Here is a 15,820-nt window from a genome sequence, read left to right as displayed (position 1 = left end):
AGAACTGTTCCAAGCTGCAAAGGGCAGGTATCTCATGCTGGGGGACAAGGAAGGCAGCGGGAGAATGCAGAAGTTTGGATAACAGGGTTTCGGATAAACGGAAGGATTGTGTATATGGCAGATCCTGGAGGGGAATGGTGGAACGCTCCCGAAGTCTTGTCAGATTTATACTGATTCATATTTGCATTAGCGTAGAAGCTCGAGGCCCCAGCCAAGGTCAGGGTGAGAGACGGTCCCTGCGCCAATCCTGCAGGGGGATGTGCATGGACAACCCCTGTGCCTGCAGGCAGCTTATTGCAGGATTGGGGCCTAAACAGACAAGGGGAGCGGGGAGGAAAGAGAGATTACGATTGTCATCCTGGTGCTGCTGGACGACAGACTCCCAGAGGGAGTAAGGGACTGAAAAAGGCCCATGAGAAAATCGGGAACCATTTTTAATTTCTAGTGCCCGTTTTCTCCAAAAAAAAAAAAAGAAAAAGAAAAACACCCAGGAAAAGGGAAGATAAAGTTTACTGAGCACTGGAGTATCACAGCCTGCCAAACTATGGGCTGATTGTGAGGAGGGTCTGTCTACACTAATCTAATCTATGCTGATACTGTGCCCATCACCACAGCGTCGCCACAGCCTCATCATCAGAGAATGTGGAATGGACCAGAATATGCAGGTCCCCTGAGAAGGCTTGTTTCACCAAGAGGCAGATGTTACCCTTAGCAAGATTGGACTAGAGGTTAAATGGATGGTGGCGTCTCTCCAGTCTCTTGGGGCTTCCTCCAAGAGCTGTCAGAAGACAAACACCAGCTGGCTCAAAGTGGTTAACTTGGATTTACTTACCTCAGGGTGTTTTTCCTTAGCTTTATCTCTGCCATTTAATACACACACACAGAGGGATCACCTTACCTAGCACTGAAATGCAACCATCTCCAGGGCGGAACTCAGTGCCATTTAACAGCCATCAACAACACAATGGTAATAAAAGTTAGTTTAGGGCAGGAAGTTGCAGAACACCACAGCCAGCTGTACCTACAGGAGGAATTTATGGAGATGGAGTGTAGATACCCAGCCAGGAATTCAGCCAGTATACACCCAATCCTTGCAAAAAGTGTTAAAAGATCTTCAAGTACAACAAACAGTCAAGAACTCAAGATGGACAGGCACAATCCCTTTGCCTCTTTTTCTGTGAGCCAATTGTCCATGAATAGATCAGGATCAATGCAAGTGTAGTTGCAATTGCAACTGGAAATTATTTGTGGAATAATTGTCATGTACGATTCTTGGTCGGTGCCTTGTTCACCGTAAGCATTTGGGATTCAGAATTCAAGCTGTTTTGCCACAAGTCCTCCTTTTCTTTCAGCTCACACACTATCATTTCTGTTCTCTTACTGGATGAGTGTAAGGCCAAATCTACCTGCAAAAGTTGTAAATAAGGTATCAATTTTTAGCAGAGTAATTAGCCGTTGGAACAATTTCCCAAGGGTCCTGGTGGATTCTCCATCACTGACCATTTTTAAATCAAGACTGGATGTTCTTCTGAATGATCTACTCCAGGGATTATTCTGGAGAAGTCCTATGGTTTGTGTTGCACAGGGGGTCAGACTAGATGATGACAATGGTCCTATCTAGCCTTGGAATTTATGAATCTATGGGATAGTTTCTACTATTGTAATTAAATGGATGTAATGACACCAACTGGGTGAGCCCACACTGCTGTGCATGCACTGGTTTAAAAGCCATCATTCGGAAGCATGGTGTCCAGCCAGTGCAGCGCGGCAGTGAGAGAAATGCATTTCACTCCGGGTATGTATCCCGGGAGACTAAGCGCTGCTTCTCTAGACTGGTTTCAGAGTAGCAGCCGTGTTAGTCTGTATTCGCAAAAAGAAAAGGAGGACTTGTGGCACATTAGAGAGTAACCAATTTATTTGAGCATCAGCTTCCTTGAGCTACAGCTCACTTCATCGGATGATGAGCTGTAGCTCACGGAAGCTTACGCTCAAATAAATTGGTTAGTCTCTAAGGTGCCACAAGTCCTCCTTTTCTTTTTTCTTCTCTAGACTGTGCATTCTGGGTAACGTTCACAGTGGATTGTAGGATCCCCGCCGATCCCAGAGGTTCCTGCCAATATCCTGCTGCATTCAGTGACTTAAAAGTTTGCTGCCTTGGCAAAGGATTGTTCCCACCGACAATCTCACTCTCTAGCATAATTGCGGGAAGTGAGCATGAAAGAGACACGGACAGAGGCAGAGCAGGTTTGTTTTAAAAATTCAAACCAATTCTCCAGATTAATTTATTCATAGTGTTTACCCAGCTCTAATCCAGATCTCCAGTTCCCAGCTCCCCTAGCAACCTACAGCACCAGCTGGCACCATGACCGAGCACTGACTCAGCATCCCCAACCACCATGACAGAGCACGGACAGAGGAAAGGGTGCCACTTATCTACTGGTTCCTGTACCACCTTGTTTTTCCTTGGCAGCTCCCCTACTGAGCGCTCACTAAGCCTGACCCTGCTTCATTGTCCCAGCCCAAGCTGGAATGGCTTTGTTTTTAGAAGACGGGTGGTTTTTCCCAGTCAGTCCCAATTTCCATGCATGTGTCCCATAACCCTGGCAGGGGCACAGCTTAGGTTTCATGTTTAATTCAGCTACCAAAAGCCCCTTGCTGTCTGTCAGCTGTGATCTAACGCTGTAATGTTGCAGCATGATCTAACGATAATGGGTTTTTTCCCCTTCTTCCTGCCTAATAAAAGGGCCTGTCCCCTACGAAGGCTGCCTTGTAAACTCAGACCTCCAAGAGTTAGTTCCTGACTGCTGGGGTCAGATTAGGCTGTGTTAAGTGCCCCACCTTTCCTTTGCCTTGTATGCACCATCCATACCTGTCCTCCAGGAGGTTTAGTGCTCTGAGTAGGAATCAGGATGCTGCCGCTGACTCACTGTTTGGCCATGGATAAGTCACGTCCCCTCTCTCTGCCTCAGTTTCCCCATCTGTAAAACAAAGATGGTACTGACTTACTTCAAATTGCTTTTGGAATCCTTATGACAGGAGATATTTGCCAGCATCTGCCAAAGCCAGGAAAGCAGGTCTTAGCCCCATCTTCCAGAGGGGGTGGTTTAAAACCTTACTAGCCACTTTAGAGCTTGCTGTTGGCAGAGCTGCCTGTTTAACTGAAGGCATGATTTTAAACCTACTTAGTTATACCAGGGCAAAAGGCTGTGTGGACATGCCTATTTCAGTTTAAACATGGGTTACTTCAGGTTATGTTAAATAGAGTGGGAACAGGTTTAAACTAGACCGAAATGAACTAACACAAAGCAAAATAAGAGCACGCACACAGGGATTTGCACCAATTTAACTAAACCAAAGCAACTTTTCTGTGTAGACAAGCCCTTAGTCTGTTTTCCATTCTGAGACTGGAAGCCTTCTAGTGTTTCTGTAAAACTCTTGTGTGAGGCAGAAGCTGGGAGTGCAGACTTTAAGGCCAAAAAGCAGAGTTTAGCAGGAGAGAAATTGGGGAGCGGGGGGTGTGTACCCTTTTTTGCTTCTTTATTATGTATTAGGAAGGAAAGAAACACTGTTTTTCTGCTCATTTTTTAAATTCAAATTTCATGCTTTCTGTACCCCTGGATGGATGACTGGAGAACCAACAGGTTTATGAGCTCAGACACAACAAGGAAGTGAAGTCTGGTTAATTGAGCGTGGGAGGGGTTTTTACTAGAATCTATTTACTTGGGTCAGACTAACACAAATGTATAACAAACAGCTGGGAGAAAAGCTCTCTTTGTTAAAAATTAAGCACTCATATCACTTGTATTAAAGGCGAAGAAAGGTCCCAAGCCATATTTCTGAGTCATCTAAACAATTCACTAACAACATAAACTGGAAGACAAGGCTTATTATTCCTGATATTTTTAAAGTAAAAAAACGAATAGGAAAAAATGAAAAAAAACCCAAACTTTCCAGGCTTCCTTTAGCCATCCTAAGGAAGCAAAATAGGGCAGAAGCTCCAGTTGATTTCCCCTTGTAAGTCACTTTGAACAGAAGGATGGGAGGTTAGTTTGCTGCCTATGAGATGTGAATGCAGGTGGCTTCTGTTATGGGTGCTGTCGTGCTCTATGCTGCTTATAAAGCAAGGAGTTCCCATCTTCATTCCCTAGCGATAAAGCAACAGCCTCTCTTTCCCTGGCGTCTCCACTCTCTCCTGAGCACCCGGCTCATTCTCAGGGCGGCCCCCCCAGCTGCTTTTCCCGCCTGACAGTGATTCCTCAAGGAGGGCAGATGGGCACATTGCTTCCCGTTGGTGCCGTGGTGCCTCTGGGGTTGGGAGAGCTTTGGCAGAGTGTGGGGAGTTGTCCAGGAGACAAAGGCAAGTGTGGGTCAGATGGCTGGGAGGGTCTGGCCAGGCAGATGTTGAAGGGTAGACTGGAACATTTGTGTTTGAAATTTGGGTCTGTGCAGCCTAAGGAGCCGCTTGCTGCAGGGAAGGCTTGTCCTCGCCAGCTACGAATACTGCTCTATTGTAGCCCTTTTGAGACTATAGCGTCTGGCTTGGTAGAGGAGAGACAGGCCTGGGCTGGGCTGGGCTGAGTATAAACGGGGGATTCTATCGTGAGGCTGCAGGACACAGACAGACGCGGTTGCTCCCAGATGGACAAACGCAGGCTGCGCTGCCAGGGGCCCCTGCACCTGGGGGGTCAGATTCCCAGCACTGACTTCAGTGGAGACAGGCTGATTGCCATCAGCTGAAAACATCCCTAAACCCTGACCCGGATTAAGGAGTCCCGGAGCACTCTGGTGACTATACTGCAATAATCCCTAGCTCAGATAGACTTTCCATGTGTGACCTTGGGTACGTCCCTTAGGGTAAAGTTTTCAAAAGTATCTGAGAGCTTATCTACATTGCTGGGGTATCATGCTATGCGGCTATAACCCAGCAGTGTAGATGCAGATTACAGAGATTGACGGAAACTCCACCTCCCCAGCCAATGGCAGCTAGATGGACAGAAGAATTCTTCCCTCAACCTAGCTGCCTCTGCCCTGGGTGTTAGTGCAGCGTAGCTAAATTGCCATATGGATTTTACATGCTCCTGAGTGCTGGAGCTACGTCAACCTAAGTTTTCAGTGTAGACCAGGCCTGAGTGACTAGGAGCCTAAGGCTCATTTTCAGAGGTGAGGTAGACACTTAGGGCCCAGATCCACAAAGGTAGTTAGGCACCTACATACCACCGAGGATCTGGGCCCTAGAAGCCGCAGTCTCATGGCTGAATCGCTTTGAAAATATAAACTAGGCTCCTTCATCACTTTTGAAATTTTACTCTTACTCTCTCTGCCCAAAGTTCTCCAAGCACTTCACAAAGGGACGGGCGATGTCATTATGCCTATTTTACAGATGGGGAAACTGAGGCACTGAGTGATCTGTTCAAGCAGGTCAGTGGCAGAGTTGGGACTAGAACTCAGGTCTCCTGTGTCCTAGTATGTGTTGCCAGGCCCTACATTGTTATGTTTAAGACATAAAAGCAGAGAATTTAGCTAAAACCATCAGTATTCTCGCTGGAAGGTTGCAACATAACAGGACTTTATTCTTTAGAATTCAGAACAATAACACACCAGAACCAAAAACAGAGGGAGAAAAACCAGGCTGCTCTCTAAACAGCGAGGCACAAGTTGCCCCACCTTACTGGTGGCTGCCTGCCTGTCTGCAGAACTGACTGCTGCTAGGCCCAGATCCCACACTTCTCTATAGAGCCCCTTAGCCTGGAACAAGCTGGACCAGGAAATCCCTCCGAAATGCATAGTGACAGTCTTCCATTTTAACCCAGTTTTTAACACCCCACCACACATCAAGAATGATCATACACAGAACTTTTCATTTGTGGGTCTCAAAGCATTCATTATCCCCCTTTATTTTCCAAATGCGGGAACAAGGGTATGGTGAAGTAGAGACACTAACAGCATGCCTGCTGTTTGTGAAATTTGACTAGATCAAAACCACTTAAACTCATGCCAAAAATGATTTATTTATTCCAGATGATGAGCAGAGTAACAAATAATCACCCTTCGGTATTATAGAACTATTTCAAGTGGATCGGGGCAGAGAAGAGCTAGCAGGATGATCAGGGGAATGGAGAGCGGATTTTACGAGAGGAGACTAGAGGAGCTTGGTTTGTTTAGTCTGGCAAAAAGGCAGGGTGAGCAGGGATCTGTAAAGACATGGGGCTGGGGGAGTAAACACCAGAGAGGGCGAAGCACTCCTGAAGCTAAAGAACAATGTTGGCCCAAGAACCAGTGAGGATAAACTGGCCGGGCATACGTTTAGACTGGGAACGAGAAGAAGGTTTCTAACCCAATAGGCAAACAACCTAACTAGTCTGAAGATGGAGCATGATAAGCTTCGGAACGGGAGGGGGTTGCCTGCGATGGCAAGAGCTGGACTCAAAGACCTGGGAGGTTCCTTCCTGTCCTGCGTCCGGTGTTCCTAGGTAGCATACATTCTGCCAGGCCCCACGAACACGATGGTGCTCGGGAGTCTTCAACACTTGCTCACATCCGTGGGTGAACATTTTAACTCCTGCTCTTACAACAATATGAAATCTACGATGGGGCTAAATCCAACAGCAAAAATAGCATCTACAGAGCATGCTATAGGGTCAGACCAAGCCAGATAGAAATGCAAATCCTAAATGGCTTACAGACGCTTCTGAAGGCATCTCTAGTATGAAGTGTCACCTTGCCAGCATTAGAGGCTTGATCCATTGCCCATTGAACTCAATGGGTTTCCACTGAGTCCAACAGGAGCTGGATCCGGGGGCCTGTTGTTTAGTTTCCTGGGCAGGGCGGGGGGGCGCGTGTGTGATGTTTTTCACAGCTCAGGGGAGAGGTGTCACTTACTAACTGGGGTGTGGGGTGCGGCAGCACAGATGCAGCCCATAGGGGAGGAAGCAAGACTGGGTGGAAAGTGGATCAGGGAATTAACTACGCTGATAAGGGTCACGCTAACAACCTTTCATTGCAGTGTGAAGAGGGGTCTGAGCGCAGGACCGGGAGCCAGGGACAAGCGTAGAGCCTGGCTTACAATTCTTAGGGTGTGAAGCAGAGCGAGGCTGGCCCAGGGGTTCGGGTGGCAGCCTGGGACTGGGGCGACTTGGGTTCAATTCTCTGCACCACTACAGGCTTCCTCTGCGACCCTGGGTGAGTAACTCAGGCCCAGTTCCTGCAGGGTATTTAGGTGCCTGCCTGCCTTGGAGGACCTGGGCATCAGTACACCCCAGCATACAGTGGGGATAACACCCCAGCCCTACCTGATAGGGTGTTGCTAACAAGAGTAAGGGGGCATGTAAATACCTTAGTTAGAGACGCTGCTGGGGTTGGGGTGCGAATAGGCTGTGAACTGCATCCCGGTTTGGTCCCACTGCTGTAATGGGGCGGGAGGGGGGAATTAGGCTGAGAGCTGGACTCCTCCCCCCTAGCCCTGCAGCCAAAAGGAGTGGGGAGTGGAGGGCCTGCCTTGGATGCAGGTTGAGCTTTGAGCCTGCACGGGGACCCCAGCCCTGCAGCTGGTTTCACGCTAGCTCTGAGCAGGCCGGGATTCTCTATAACACCTCCAATGGGGATCTGGCCTGTGAAAACAGGACACATACAAGACCTGCCTGACCTTTGTGCTGGGGTCCCTATCCCTGCTGCCCTATCATGATACTGCAGGGCGTTAAGCTGCCCAAGGAGGTGGATAGGAATGAAGCAGCCGTAAATCAGAAAGGCTGCAGCCTCAGATAAACCCTAGCACACAGAGAGGAAGCTGGGGAGCATTCATATCAGCTGCTGACCCCATTCCCTGTGCTCAAGGAGCAGAGCAGTCTAAGGGGATTCACTCCGATCCATTGCTCCCCTGGCAGTTTAGTCACTTGCTACCTTGATATCCACATGACACCCCGCATATCTATCCCAGCTACTGCCCCAGTCCTGCAACATGTAGCATGCTGGCCTAGTGAAGTCAATGGGTCTTGCCCTAGGCACAGCAGTCATAGAATCATAGAATATCAGGGTTGGAAGGGACCCCTGAAGGTCATCTAGTCCAACCCCCTGCTCAAAGCAGGACCAATTCCCAGTTAAATCATCCCAGCCAGGGCTTTGTCAAGCCTGACCTTAAAAACCTCTAAGGACGGAGATTCTACCACCTCCCTAGGTAATGCATTCCAGTGTTTCACCACCCTCTTAGTGAAAAAGTTTTTCCTAATATCCAATCTAAACCTCCCCCACTGCAACTTGAGACCATTACTCCTCGTTCTGTCATCTGCTACCATTGAGAACAGTCTAGAGCCATCCTCTTTGGAACCCCCTTTCAGGTAGTTGAAAGCAGCTATCAAATCCCCCCTCATTCTTCTCTTCTGCAGGCTAAACAATCCCAGCTCCCTCAGCCTCTCCTCATAACTCATGTGTTCCAGTCCCCTAATCATTTTTGTTGCCCTTCGCTGGACTCTCTCCAATTTATCCACATCCTTCTTGTAGTGTGGGACCCAAAACTGGACACAGTACTCCAGATGAGGCCTCACCAATGTCGAATAGAGGGGAACGATCACGTCCCTCGATCTGCTCGCTATGCCCCTACTTATACATCCCAAAATGCCATTGGCCTTCTTGGCAACAAGGGCACACTGCTGACTCATATCCAGCTTCTCGTCCACTGTCACCCCTAGGTCCTTTTCCGCAGAACTGCTGCCTAGCCATTCGGTCCCTAGTCTGTAGCTGTGCATTGGGTTCTTCCGTCCTAAGTGCAGGACCCTGCACTTATCCTTATTGAACCTCATCAGATTCCTTTTGGCCCAATCTTCCAATTGGTCTAGGTCCTTCTGTATCCTATCCCTCCCCTCCAGCGTATCTACCACTCCTCCCAGTTTAGTATCATCCGCAAATTTGCTGAGAGTGCAATCCACACCATCCTCCAGATCATTTATGAAGATATTGAACAAAACCGGTCCCAGGACCGACCCTTGGGGTACTCCACTTGATACCGGCTGCCAACTAGACATGGAGCCATTGATCACTACCTGTTGAGCCCGACAATCTAGCCAGCTTTCTACCCACCTTATAGTGCATTCATCCAGCCCATACTTCCTTAACTTGCTGACAAGAATACTGTGGGAGACCGTGTCAAAAGCTTTGCTAACATCAAGAAACAATACATCCACTGCTTTCCCTTCATCCACAGAACCAGTAATCTCATCATAGAAGGCGATTAGATTAGTCAGGCATGACCTTCCCTTGGTGAATCCATGCTGGCTGTTCCTGATCACTTTCCTCTCATGCAAGTGCTTCAGGATTGATTCTTTGAGGACCTGCTCCATGATTTTTCCAGGGACTGAGGTGAGGCTGACTGGCCTGTAGGTCCCAGTCAGCTCGCCAGAGGCAGGATCAGGGCCTCTCTCTCTCTGCTGGGGCAGCCTGACTGTCCCATTTGCAACCTGTGGCAGCTGGGCATCAGTTGCTTGCTATTTGGTGTGAAATTTCCATCTTCCTGAGGTCCGCAAAAGCCAGCCAGGGTTTTCACTCTCTGCCTCAGGCCTTTGCAAAGCAAAAACCTGGCTGTGTATTACCAAGCAGCAGCAGATTCCAGCAGAATTCTTCCTTTCCCCGCGGGAGGAAATTGGGGGATCTTGTATTACCCTCTAGTGGTGCTCAGAAAGATTTCCAGATACTTTATTTAATAGCAAGGTAACAGCCAGGTTCTCTGGGAAAGCGTCAAAGTATGTTAGCACCCGCCTGGTGTGCTGTGTTTTTGCATATACAAACCCTGATTCTGCAAAGACTTAGGGATTAAATTTACTCATGTGAGTCACTGGGGTTCCTTGTGTAAGTAAAATTAAGCACATCAGTGATTGGCGCATTGGGGCTTTGAGGTAGGGTTGCCAAATGTCTAATCACACAAACCCAAACACCCATGCCCTGCCCCGTTCTTGAGACCTGCCCCTGCCCCGCCACTTCTCTGAGGCCCCGCCCTACTCACTCCATCCCCCCTCCCTCTGTCGCTCGTTCTCCCCCACCCTCATTCACTTTCACCAGCCTGGGGCAGGGCGCTGGGGTGTGGACTCAGGGCTGGGGCTGAGGGCATAGGTGCCAGCTCTGGGTTGTGGGACTGGGTGAGGGGTGTGGCCTCCAGCCGGGTGGCACTTCAGGGAACAGTGTGGGGCCGGGGCAAGCAGGGAGCCTGTCTTAACTTCACTGAGCTGCTGGACTTTTAGCAGCCTAAAATCTACTGGTTTGGCTTCAGTAGCCTCCGGGAGATAGAGCCTGATTCTGGGAGACTCTCGGTGAAACCAGGATAGTTGGCAACCCTACTTAAAGGTGAATTTTCAGGCTAAAATTGGTATTTTATAAATTAAATGGCCTTACCTGTGTTATTATTTATTTTACTAAAATAAAATTGTATTTTTAAAAAATTAAATATGCCTTTAAGCATCGTTTAGGTTATAAACTGCAAGGGCTGTGTGACTACTTCTGGAATTTGTGCTCTGCAAAATTGGCACTGCAATTAAAAGCATTAAAGAAATTAATAACAGCACCTGCTTTTGTGCTGTTTGTTTCTTGTAAAATCCTTTCAGCTTGGGGCGATGAAGAGAAACTCCAGTTAGTTTCACTGTTGTTTCCTGTCAGTTTTGGATCAGCTTCACTGTTCCTGGGTCAGCCCAAGGTTAATCTGATAGTTCAGAAACAAAACTGGGAACCAGAAAAAATGTTTTCTCTGGCTTTGCCATGGACTCCTTAGGTGGCCCTGGGAAAGGTCACTTGATCTTTCTGAGTGTGAGCTTCTGTAAAATGGAGATAATGCTAGTTCTCTACTTCACAGGGGTGGTGGGGAAATAAAGGCATTAATATTTGCGAGGAGTTCAGATATGGCAGTGATAACTAGCATAGAAATAGCTATAAATAGCTCTTTGGGTTGCAAACACTTTAGGGGGAATGTGTCAATCCAAACAAAACACTTATTCTCAAGGACTTTGAGAGAAAGGGCAGCATTTCTATTAATCCTGGGCTTTGAGAAAAAGCCCTTTTTTAAATAGCAAAACCCAGTTAACTTTACATCTGGATTGTAACAAGTAAAGATGGATTATAACTTTACAGACACAAACCTCATTTGGGGGCACAAACTACCTTTACTATTACATATATTGCAGTAGCAAACAGAGTCCGCAGGCATCTATGGGGAACCTAAGAGGGAAATTGAGGCAACAGACAGATGACCAGCTGGTTAAATAGGCTGTAATCCAGTCTCTGTAGGATTTCAGGTACTTCCTGCTTCTGCCTGACCCCAGAAATAGTAAGAGAAGATCATTTACATCAGCTACCTTGCTCCCATTCTCAGCCAGAACAGCAGAGGGCAGATCAGTGGGGTAAGGAGGGAATGACCAGTTAACCAAACATTTTACTATTCATTTAAAACCTCCTGGTTTTGATCCTGTTTCTTCACATACTCTTAGCAGCCAAGCTGACAGCACTTCAGAGGGTCAACCACATACATCAGAGCCTGGTAACTATGGGCTTTGCAATCAGGGATGGAGGTAGCACTTTGTAGCTAGAAATAATAATCAGTTAGACTGTAAATTCTTCAGGACCTGGGCTGTCTCTCACGAGGTGTATGTACAGAGCCCAGCACAAGGGGGCCCTGATCAGCTAGAGAGTGGAGCTGCAGTACTGCTAACCCGAAGTGCTCAAAAATCATGAAATATTAAAAATAATACACTTTGGGCCTTGTGGCGGGGTGCCCCCCCACCATGCCTTGGAGGGCTTACAACAGCCCTGGGAGAGGGCTGAGAGGGAAAAAGCTGGGCTGTTTGGGAAAACAGCTACAGCTGTAGCCTGTGTAATTAGGGCCCAGGTGGCCCTTATAAGGGGGCAGTGGGCCAAAAGGAGAGAGATGCTGTCTAGCTACATGGAGAGAGGAGGACCTGGCTGTTTGGGAAGCTAAGGAGGGTACCTAGGGTACAGCAGTGTTGGGGAAGGGTAGAGGGAGCTGGGGAGCTCCAGCTGAGCAGAGCCCCAGGCCCACGAAAGGGAACTAAGGCTGCAGAGGAGCAGCCCAGACCTAGACAGAGGCAGCTGGTTCGACCCCCCCCCCCCCGACTTGCTGATGATGAGTGGCACAGACTGAAGTCTGCCCCAGGGGGTGTGGGCTAGACGATGACTGACAGTAGCCACTGAGGCAAGGGAGGGTTGGGGGTTACCCTGGGGAGGGGAGACCCAGACTGAGGGGGTACTGCCAGGGGGCAGAACCCTAATCTGGAAGCACACTGGGGTCTGGAAGGGGCATGGGGCCAGCGGCAGGCGAGACATCGACTGGCAGAGGGCGCTCCTGGCTGAAAAGAGCTAATTCCCTAGACAACCAGCAGGAGGCGCTGCAGGGGTGAGTCCCACACCATGACAGGCCTTTTTATTTGCCTCCTGTTCCGAGACTTTAGGGCTCACGTTGTAAAACTTTTGTCCACAACCCACAGGGCTAGAGACGGGGTGGGATCCACAAAGGTACTTGGGTGCCTCAGGCCAGGGTTTAGGTGACTAAGTCCCAGTTTTGGCTCCCCTGTGATCCACAAAACTCTCTTCCCAAACCCTGTGGGTGCCTAAATTCACTCTGTGTCTAGGTTTTCGGCGTTCCCACCCCACCTGTTTCTGACTTCAGGCATGCGCACTGCTGCCTCCCACCAGGCACTGGGTGGGCCCCCTATCTCCCCCGGGAGCCCAAGAGCGACCTATGAATTGGAGAGAGACAGGCATTCGGGTGCCCAGGTCAGTCACACGCAGACCTGATCCGTGCTCAGAGGCATCCAGCCCCAGCCAGCCAGCCAGAGGAGGAGATGGGGGCGGTGCCCACCTTGTTCAGCCCAGCGGTTAGAGCACTCACCTGGGATGCAGGAGACCCAGGTTCAACTCTCCCTCTCTCTGCCAGCTGGGGAGAAAGGCTTTGAACAGGGGTCCCCCGCCTCTCCGGACAGTGCCCCAACCACGGAGCTATTCCGATGCGGGGAATCTCGCAGTCTCTCCTGGTGAAGCTGCTCCATGGTGGCTCACCAGTGAGAGAGCGGCTGGGGCGGGGGGGGGAACCAGGACCAGGGGTGGGAGGCTGCAGCATCTCCCCCAGCCCAGCGACGCTGTGTGTTTATCTCCGTGGAACAGCCACCGGCCCAGAGGGACAAGGCGAGCCTGGCCCTTTGTGGATCGCAGCGTTGTCCCTGGGAGTCTCCAGGCCCTGAGCCACTAGGCCCCAACCCGTTGCGCACCCCAGCCCAGCCTCTTTGTTCAAGGACCGTGGCAATTCTCAGGGCACGCCGGGGCCCCGAGCAGAACCCCTGATTGTGGGCGGCTGGCAGTAGCAATTGGCGGTGCTGCCGTGGTGCAATTAATAATTAATCCCCCAGACCCGTGCACTGGTTATCAGCTGCATCCTTTCAGTGCAGCTCACATGCTGTGCCCTAGCTGTGTTGCTAGGCGAGCTCCTTGTCTGGCAACAGTTGCCCCCTAGCCTCTTCAGGAGGCAGAGGACTACAACTCCCAGAATCCCTGGAGTGTCCCCGGCTAGCTGGCCGTTGCCATGGTTCTATGAAAACACTATGGCTGCCTCCAGCCCTGCGGGCAGGCAGAGCCAGGGGCGAGCTTGGCCGTGCCCCGCAGGCGTGGGGGTGGAGAGGCCTGGCCTGGGCCCAGCTGGCGGCCGAGCCGATGGCGAACGGGGAGCTGGACGAGGAGAGCCTGCAGGAGCTCTACAGCTGGGTGGATGCCATCCCCCTGTCCCGACCCAAGAAGAACATCACCCGGGACTTCAGCGATGGAGGTTGGGGAGCCAGAGCCCAAGCTCCTGGAGCTGGCCGCCGGCCGGCCGGGGTCCAGACTTCACAGCTTGAGGCCTACGAGTGACCCAGGAATGGATCCTGATCAAATACCCTGAGCTTGGGGAGAGCCCAGACCCAGATCCAGACTGCATGGCTTGAGCCCTGTATGCAATGGGACCGACCTGGGATCCCAGATCCAAATTCACTGAGCTCAAGGAGAGCCCAGACCCAGACTGGATGGCTTGAGCTTTGAATGCAGTGGGACTGACCTGGGATCCTGGATTGAAATACCCTGAGCTCTGGCGGAGTCCAGACCTGGATCCAGACTCTGCTGTTTAAGTTCTCTCGCTGTAATGGGACTGACCTGGGATCCTGAATCCAAATAGCCAGTGCTCTGGGGGAGTCTAGACACAATTCTGATCTTTACAGCTGACCCCTCTTTCTATAACTGGCCACATCCACCCTTGGGATGCAGTGAACTTTGGGAGAGTTTGGATCCAGCTCTGAACTCCACAGACAGGGCCTCCTTTACCATTTGCAGATTGGGGTTGTGGGAAATGTGGGGGGAGTGTGTCAGGTTTGCACTGGTTGGTAAATGTCCATTTCACCCCCTGGTTAAAAAACAAGTTTGTATTTGTTTGTTTTTAAAAATCAAGCAATATTCACAGAGAAGAAAACTAAATTTAAAATAAGATTGCTCTAGGGTTAATAAGGAAGAGGTGAATGAGCGACTGCAAATTCCTAGTTTCTGTGTCCAAACTGCACACCGCACAACTCAGGATTATTTGCAAAGGTGGATTTAAGTCTCCTCTATGCCCCCCAATCCTGGAGCCATCTAGCCAAATCCTTGATAGCGGTCTCAATTTATGCCAGCTGCCCACAATGCCTAAAGAGAGAAGCTGCACATAGGGTAACCAGACAGCAAGTGTGAAAAATCGGGACAGGGAGTGGGTGTGTGTGTGTGTGTGTGTGTGTGTAATAGGAGCTTATATAAAAAAAAGACCCAAAAATCAGGACTGTCCCTATAAAATCAGGACATCTGGTAACCCTAGGTACACAGGTGTTACTAAAGGTAAATTTTGGCCAGCAGAACCAGGTGGTGTTGCCAACTTTTGCACACTTATCACAACTCTCATATTTCATGTTTTCCTTAAAGCCCCAGCTGCTGAAGTCAGCTGACTATGTGAGAACTTCAGCTTTCATTTCAAAAATAGGAAAGTAGGTCTCTAGCTCTCTTGGTTACAGAAAAAAGCTTGAAAACATGAGTTCTAAAGGCTCCCAAAAAACCAACAACAAAAAACCCCCCAAGGCAAATAAAGAGCCAACATTTATTTTTAAAATCTTGAATTTTTTTTTTTTTAAAGCCAACCTTACAATTTTTTTCTGGGTCTGGATTATGATTTTTGACTGTGTGGTAATGCTGTTTACTGCTGTGGATTATGCATGAAAGTGAAATAACCTGGATGCCTCTCTGATCCCAGGGCGAGTTTGCAGGGTTGCTGGTTAGAAGAGATGAATTCTTCTTTGTGTATTTGTCCAAGTGTCTCTCGCTTCTGAAGTGCATGAGTCCCATGCGTGCACTCAAGAGGTGGATTAAGGTTTCCTGGGCCAGAGCAAGTGAGTGGCCCCTCCCCACCCCTTCCACTTGCAGTCCTACTCCCATTCTGCCCCTTCCACCTGCAGCCCTGCTCATGGCCCCAGCCTGTTCTGCCTCTTCCCACCCCTGTTCCACTCACAGTACTGCCCCATTCTGCCCCCGCCCCTGCAGCCCACAATCTGTTTGCTCCTTTCTGCCCCCCTCCACTGGAGAAGCTCTGTCCCTCCTCCCCCCCACGACAGCCCTGGGGCTGCAGTGGGGAGTGAGAGTGCCTCCGGTCCCTGGACTGAAGCTGGGGTCCGGGCTCTGGCGCTTCCCCCGCTGCTCCGTGCTTCTGCTGGGGAGCGCCCCGCCCCACCCGCCCACCTGGTGCTTCTGCCGGGGCTCCGGGCTTCCACCGCCTGGTGGCAGACTTTTTTTT

The 15,820-nt window shown here is 49.8% G+C and overlaps 1 protein-coding gene and 1 long non-coding RNA gene across 2 annotated transcripts in view; one reads left to right on the top strand and one right to left on the bottom strand.

Annotated features, from left to right (window-relative positions):
- Nucleotides 1-553: 553 nt before the first annotated feature.
- LOC311519871 overlaps nucleotides 554-15,820 on the bottom strand; it is a 26,436-nt gene continuing 11,169 nt past the window's right edge. The window contains exons 2-3 of the long non-coding RNA XR_014711404.1: nucleotides 2,870-2,978; nucleotides 554-1,406 (exon numbers count right to left, since the gene is read on the bottom strand). This is a non-coding gene — a long non-coding RNA (uncharacterized lncRNA). The remainder of the gene's footprint in view (nucleotides 1,407-2,869; nucleotides 2,979-15,820) is intronic.
- The window catches only part of SPEF1 (sperm flagellar 1), a 19,588-nt gene continuing 17,367 nt past the window's right edge, over nucleotides 13,600-15,820 (top strand). The window contains exon 1 of the mRNA XM_084626885.1: nucleotides 13,600-13,804. Within this exon, the coding sequence (XP_084483011.1) occupies nucleotides 13,693-13,804 (112 nt within the window). The 5' untranslated portion in view covers nucleotides 13,600-13,692. The remainder of the gene's footprint in view (nucleotides 13,805-15,820) is intronic.

This window comes from Lepidochelys olivacea (assembly GCF_965140295.1).
Source record: "Lepidochelys olivacea isolate rLepOli2 genome assembly, chromosome: 4".
In the NCBI taxonomy this organism is placed as follows: domain Eukaryota; kingdom Metazoa; phylum Chordata; order Testudines; family Cheloniidae; genus Lepidochelys; species Lepidochelys olivacea.
Note: the sequence above shows the minus strand (reverse complement) of the source record. Positions and strands in the feature narration are given on the sequence as shown.